Genomic DNA, 7158 nt, shown 5'->3' with positions numbered 1-7158 from the left:
TTAATACAAAGCTAGGGTGTCAATCGAGTCACAAAAATTGCTCCTCAAGAGACAATAAAGATAGCGATCCTGAATGAGGTTGAGATGAAAGATGGACCTCTCACCCAAGATATGCTATTTCAAATCCATAAATAAAAGGAGTAATGAGAAGCTTACATTGAAAAACAAAGAACACAAGTCCAAAGAACCCTAAGAGTAAGATTTATGTACATGCAATCAACCTCCACGATGTGAAACAAAAACACCAATGAAACTTACACATACATACATACATATGTGTGTGGAATTCTTAAATAGGTGAGATTGTTTTCCATTTGTGGCATGACATTCTACTCCCATCTTCACCCAACACGCTACCAATGTCAAATCTAATTTAAACATGTAGACCCAAAACAAGTTATGGTGTATAAAAATTGAATTAATGGAAGAAGCAAAACACAATAAGTCAAGGGTGTATAACTTAAGTAGAGGTATTCTAAGACAAAGGAGAGGCAAGAGTGTGGGAGGTTGGTTAGTGGAAAAGGCAACTAAAAGAGGCTCCAAGGGAATAGTAGTCTCACTGGTGATGTTGCACCTCGTGCTAACCAAGGGGAAAGGGATATTACAAAGGCGGAACACCTTTATCGATGCAACTTTCAATTGTTTTCTTTTGTAACATGACATTCTACTCCTATCTTCACTCTACACCCAGTCATTCAACACACTACCGATGTCAAATCTAGTAAAACATGGAAGACCCAAAACAAGTTACGGTGTCTGAAACTGAAAAACATGGAAGACCCAAAACACAATGATTAGAGGGTGTATAACTTAAGTAGAGCTATCTCAAGATGAAGGTGACGATAGGTGGGTAGGTGGCTGGTTGGTTCGTGGAAAGGGCAACTAAAATGAGGTTCCAAGAGAATCGCGTTCTCACTGGTGTGCACCCATGATGTTGCACCTGGGATATTACAAGGCAGAACACCTCTTGAGCTAAGGTACCCCGGAGGGATATTACGCAGGCGGAACACCTTGAGCTAAGGTGCCCACGGGGAAAGGAAGAAGGGAGGGAGGGCGGCCGGGGGCATTCTGTATACAACACCCCATTGTCATCTAATGGGTGTTTCTACTCTAGCACATAGTTCGGATTGACAGCCAAGATGCGTCGTTCGATGGCAGCTGCAGCTTGGTTGCCACCTTCTTCCCCACCCACTGTGCTAGTACCATCATCCGGCACAATCAGCACTCCCTCCCTTTTTACCAGATGCTGGGTAGTTCCAATCCACATTTACAAAAACCCACCATCAGAATGAGAAATGATAGCTTCATCATAACAAATACCACCATCACAATGTGCAGAACATCAAATGATGCCATCATCAATTCAAGCAGCATGCACATGATATTTGACGAGTGAAGATCCCCTGGATGCCATATGGCAGGTTCAAGTACAATACAGAAGCTATTTGACAAATGTAGATTACCTGAATAATTGCCCTCACCCTTCTGATCTCCTCCACCACCTCCCCCATGTTGCTGAACAATCCTTGGGCATTTTGTTCCTCGATGTACCATCGAACCAGGTCTGCTTGCTTCATGCCCGCCATCCCAGTATCTGAGCAGGTCCAGTTTTGCAAGAGCACAAAACAATCACGACAATATCAGGACATGTGAACAAAAGCAAGCTAGCGTCTTCCACGTTCTATCTGCAGAATGGCAAACCCCTCATTTACCTTCCTCCACAGATTCCTCCTGCTGACGAAGGCGGATGACTATGGCACGGGTAACCTTCTGGAAATCCTCATAGGTGACCTTCATTTTCCTCTTTTCTGCTTCTTCCATGGTTGCATCACCACCTGCAGCAGTGTGGAAATCCACGCCAGAAACAAAGTGAGCAAAGAAATTCTGTCCTAATGTTTGAAGACATCTTGAAGTTTTGACTGTGGAGCTTACCTGCAGGCTGTGCTTCATCAGCCCGCAGATTATCACCATTCGGCCTCAGGCTCACGTTATTCAGCATGTCATCTGGCACTTCATCATCTTGAAAATCGTCGAGATCAATTTCGTGTGAATCAACACTGCAAAATTCTGAGAGTATGAGAGAATTCGCCCCATCATTAGTTTGAAGGCTCAGCAGAGTTCTCATTTCTTTTTAAGACATGTTAGCAAAAAGCTCGACTTGAAATGACCGCTTGTTGACACCTGATGATGGAGGTTCCCAGCAGACGCTTTGCCTCCACCACATGAGCACGACGAACCTAGGGGTTTCATTCAACATATACATTAGACTTTGAGAAACAACTGATTTCAAATTAATGCACACCTCAAGAAAGATTCAGCCACATAGATAATTGAAACTTGCCTGAGTTTCACAGTGAACTCGAGCAATAGCCTCTGATAGCCTTATCAAGGCTTCAAGCTGCCTCACTGTGATTCTATAAGCCACTTGACTTCCTGGCACAGCATCACCCCTTCTCAGAGTCACATAGGCCTCCACCAAGGCTTCTCTGGCCTTGTCTGATAACTGCTTAGCAACAAATTTTGTTGGCAGTTAGTACTTGAGCTCCATGGCTTCCATGCAATTCTACGAAGGGAAAGCACAGATGGTAAAAGGAGAATTACCTTTGGTTTCAGAGTCCTTGCAAAAGCAATGTAGCGCTGAAGCTGTGCCAAGCTAAACTCAGTTGACAAAGCATCTTCCTGCCTCTGATGAACACTCACAATGTGGCGTGCTATGTTGTAATCCAGGTCATCATCTGGCTCGTCAATCATGACATGCACCAGATCAAACCTTGAGAGAATAGCCGGGGGAAGAGCCACATTATACTGTAAATAGAGATATAGGCAGATGTTAGGCAGAACAAGTAAAGAGACTGTCTACATAGTGGTTTGCTACCAGTGGCTAACCTTCAAAGGTTTCGATTTATCGTATCTTCCACCAGAAGGGTTGGCTGCTGCTAAGATGGATGTTCGGGCATTCAGGGTTGCTTGAATTCCAGCCTTAGTGATGCTGATGGTTTGCTGTTCCATCGCTTCATGGATTGCAACCTTCGACAGAGCAAGCAGGTCAGTGCTATGCCATCTCTCGACTTTATTATCCAAGCTCTAGTCTTTAACATAAAGACAAAAGTGAAGGTGTATGTTAAAGATGCCACGATCAGAGAGACATTGAACTTGTGCCACAATTATAAAGGCACGGCATGGAGAATCAGCACACATGTACCTGATCTTTTATGTCCATTTTATCAAACTCATCAATGCAGCATATGCCATTGTCAGCAAGCATTAGAGCTCCAGCCTGCATTTCCAAGCAATGGTGATCTCTCTCTCTCTCTCTCTCTCTCTCTCTCTCTCTCTCTCTCGGACTAGGCTCTCAACTGGCGGTCCACCTTCCAAGCCTGACATACGATCGACACCTCCTCTCAGGTTAGGCTCTCAACTTGCACTCCCCCTTCCAAGCCTGACATACCTGCACATGCCCAGTCTGCTTGACTTGCGATCGCTGCCTCCTTGGTCTGCCTCAGCTTCTCCATTTAAATGCCTCCACCTCCAGCTTGACTGAGCAGAACTCACCAACTTCTTCCCAGTTGCCCAGGCTTGGACTCCCCCCAACAAACCCTGCCACAGGTGCCACCAACCTCTGGCCTCCTCACAGCAACAAGAAGAGGCTAACCCTGCCCTCCAGCCCCCAGTTCACATATTGGTACACATTCTGGGCAGGCAGCACTCCACAGGCAATACCCGTAAGCTGTGGGAGTTGTGTTTACTTGTAAGACATGCAGACAAGCAAGCAAGGCAAACAGAAGCTCTCTTTCAAAACAGAGCTCTCCTCGCACTAAAGAAACCTCCGGCTACTCGTCAAAATGAGGACAGAATATCTGCTGCAACAGGTCACTCTTTTGCACCAAGAGGTCACGACACTCGAAGAGCACCAGTCGCGGAATTGAAAATCACCTTGCACCTCTCGAGTCCAAATCTGACAGGGGGGTTATCCCTCCCACAAACAGAGGAAACTTTGACCAAGGTCAAGGAAGTTAAGAACAACCTATAAATCGTGGTCCACAAAACTTCATGGTGTCCAATCTTTAAAAAGCCAGACTGCTACCAAAAAGATCCTCCCGACAACACCCTGGTCTCTTGCACAAAAAGTTTATGTTACCCAGTTCAAGAGTTTGAGTCAAATAAAAGATTACCTCTATGCAAAACTCTCCAGTCTCAGGTTCTTTCACCACACTAGCAGTTAATCCAGCAGCTGAGCTGGACTTCCCTGATGTGTACACAGAACGGGGCATGAATCCAGCAACATACCTAGAGCATCAGCAAACCCATGTGTAAGTACTGAGAAGTTATTTAATAATACTTGGACTAGGAAAGCAAGCATCATAAAAAGGTAAAACTACTGGATATTCAGAAACATCAGATATGCTACTCTATGAGTGGAAAAGGATGGCGTAACTAAATAGGTTTGCATCCTAACTATAAAGCTATCTGGCTATGTTGAAAACCAAGAATATATCCAAGGCGTAACCAGATAGACCTACTTCAAAAACTGGGACTTTGCACAGCTGGGATCCCCCACAACGCACACGTTGATGTCGCCCCTGAGATTGATGCCCTCGTGAGTTCTTTTGTGTACTCCACCAAAGAGCATCAGCAGGATAGCTCTTTTGATGTCTTGATGACCAAAGACAGCTGGAGAAACACTATTCACAAGCCGCTCATAGATTTGGGGAAGAGACTTCATGCGGTAGATCTGTTCCATTTCTTCATTCTGCCAGAGATTAGCAGGAATTAGCCCTAAGCATGAAGAATACAATGAGCCTGCTTCTGCTGCTTATGATTGCAATCACCAGTGCAGAGAACACATGTCGGAAATAGGAAAAAATACCAAGTAAAGCCATCTCATTTCCACCATAGATTTCCTCACATGTGTCAAGTCATGAAGACCGTATCTTATCTCAGTGCTTGATATAGTATACAACACTGCTTACCGTGAACTTAACCGCTTCCTCTTCCTCCCCATCTTTCTTACCACCTCTAAAATCAATGCTTCTTTTCTTGTCTTGGGGCTATAAGAGGACAAGCAGGTGATTAGTTCAAGATTAAGAAGCACCTAAGTTCTAACATACAAGCATACAGTGAAGTATGCACATTGATGTCCAAGAGACTAGAGTACCTGCACAGAGTTGGCTACAAATGCCAGCCGATATGACAAGTCTCGCACTCCAAGTGCTTTCAAGCCACGCAAGCCTTCTGCTGCAGCTCCAGCATTGTTCCTTTGAGCCATTCCTCCTTCCCTCCGTGATTCGGTTCTCTCACCAGGGGAGGCCAGAGCAGAAAGGTCTGGTATGACCACCACAGTACCTGTGAAAACACACCTGCTCAAATCCCAGGCATCAGCTTCTCAGATCTTGAACTGGCAGAGGCCTGGACAATCTATCAAGGAGAAGGGAATGGACCTTACTTGTCTCCTGCTCTTGCCTGTTCTACAATCTCATGCCTGAGAATGATATCAAGTGTTCGAGGGAGAGATCCAGCAGGGATCTCTTTAGAGTTCTCTTGCATTCGGACCCGCTGCCAGTCTGCAAATTTACTTTCTTGACGCAACAATGCCCATCGATTCCTGTTGGAGCATGTTGCATTGACACATATGATAGGCTGCAAAATACAATAGTAGTGGCATGATAGCTATTAAGACAGAAAGCTACTCAATGGAATCAGGGTAAGCCTACAAATGCAGGCAGCACAAAAAGACAACTCTCACATCATGTAAGCCTCAAAAGCATGAAAAACCTCAACCACAAAGGCAGGGTTAAGTTCTTTCACCAGACCTGAGTGTACTTGAACTGCTGCTCCACATTCTTCACAACTGCTCCACAATCTAGGCATTTGAATGTGCCTAGAAGCAACTCCGGCCTCACTTCACTAGTCCTTGTGACTACACCGCTCACTGAGACCAGTTTTCCGAGTTCAGCAGTGCCTAAGTCTCTCAACCTGATAAAAATCGGATTACCGTCAAACACTCTTCATACTATGTCGCAAGTTGAACTATTTAGCTCTGACTAGTGCATTATGTGCTGCTGTGAAGAAGCGTGCCCTGATGAGCTGCATTATGCTGTTGATGTATGCAAAGCCCATGGTGACGAGTAGAGAGGAAGCATAATTGAGAATGCTAACTTCTTCACTGTGGGAAGGTTGAAAAATGCCAGGTGAACATCCTTGTTGGGATCCTCTTCCATGAAGTATGTTGGCCGATGCTGTAACACAAACTTCTTTGCAGCAGCCGACAAGAAGTGCTCAAATCTGAAATAAGTTCAAGCCAAGAGTTCTTGGGTAAGCGTGCGTGTGTGTATTTGGACGTGGGCCCTAAAACGTGCGTCATGATGCCATGACGAGAATGAGCGCACCTCAGAAACTCTTCGGAGATAGCGGCTTGCAAGGCATCGTCAAAGAGCATGACATGGTTGAAATCGACAAACATGGTGGTGGACTCCTTGGATCTCATTACCTCCAGCTCCGATTCGTACACTTTGGCTCTACCCGGGGGCTCGCCGCTCACCCCCGAGGTCGCTGCGTCTCCGGTGAATCTGCAGAGAATCCTAGAAATCTCAGAGGGTCTGCGCAGAAAAAAAATCTACCTGGAGATCTAATCTTATTACCGCACAGCAACACTTCGGGCATCCATACGACGCAACAAAATCTCAGACACTCTGTGCACCGCAGCGCACAGCAACGCTTCATAACGACGCAACACGCGCTGAGGAACGGAGCAATGGCGTTCAAAGGACTTACGAGTTAAGAAATTCGAAGAACAAGGCGCCGACGTGCACGCCTCTGTCATCGTTGAGCGCAGCTGCATCCATTTCTTTCGGTCCGAGCTATCGAAAGCGGGAGGAGATGCTGCAAGGGAGTGTTCTGAGTGAATGAACGGAAATGCTCAGTGAAGAGTCAAAATACCCGCCAAAATGACCCCAACAGTTTAGGTTGCTTACATACTGTCGCGAACACGGGCGGACGGCCTCAAGGGACGTACAGACTGCCCGGGCGCCCGGACCCGTTTCTTTTCCCACCGTGGGGATCGTAGTCCCTAGTTTGAGGGGTTGGTCCAACAGTAGAGTTCTAGGCTACCGTCCATAGGACACAAGTTCGAATCTTGACTCACCCCTCCCCTAGTGAATG

At 45.9% G+C, this 7158-nt stretch overlaps 1 protein-coding gene across 1 annotated transcript; it reads right to left on the bottom strand.

Moving 5' to 3' along the window:
• Positions 1-405: 405 nt before the first annotated feature.
• LOC147619620 (DNA replication licensing factor MCM6-like) lies at positions 406-6926 on the bottom strand. Its single transcript, XM_086773295.1, has 18 exons — positions 6772-6926; positions 6387-6566; positions 6157-6282; positions 5811-5973; positions 5444-5637; positions 5156-5357; positions 4971-5048; positions 4521-4750; positions 4173-4287; positions 3203-3277; positions 2887-3027; positions 2602-2805; positions 2342-2503; positions 2182-2237; positions 1933-2057; positions 1713-1835; positions 1464-1594; positions 406-1246 (listed from the first exon to the last, which is right to left on the bottom strand). Exons 1-18 carry the CDS (start codon positions 6840-6842, stop codon positions 1106-1108), a joined length of 2517 nt encoding a protein of 838 aa, XP_086629421.1. The 5' UTR covers positions 6843-6926; the 3' UTR covers positions 406-1105.
• Positions 6927-7158: the final 232 nt, after the last annotated feature.

The sequence above is a fragment of the Cibotium barometz genome, chromosome 33 (genome assembly GCF_041138505.1).
Source record: "Cibotium barometz isolate CiBa-2024 chromosome 33, ASM4113850v1, whole genome shotgun sequence".
In the NCBI taxonomy this organism is placed as follows: domain Eukaryota; kingdom Viridiplantae; phylum Streptophyta; class Polypodiopsida; order Cyatheales; family Cibotiaceae; genus Cibotium; species Cibotium barometz.
This window is presented reverse-complemented; position numbering and strand designations above follow the sequence as displayed.

Bases quoted from the DNA above. Each gene is read 5' to 3' on its own strand.
- LOC147619620 (XM_086773295.1), bottom strand. From the start codon at position 6,842: ATGGATGCAGCTGCGCTCAACGATGACAGAGGCGTGCACGTCGGCGCC. The intron at 5,974-6,156 runs GTTAGCATTCTC...GATTTTTATCAG, and splicing joins AACCTTCCCACAGTGAAGAA to GTTGAGAGACTTAGGCACTG. The intron at 2,238-2,341 runs GCAAGTTTCAAT...TGAAACCCCTAG, and splicing joins GAGTTCACTGTGAAACTCAG to GTTCGTCGTGCTCATGTGGT.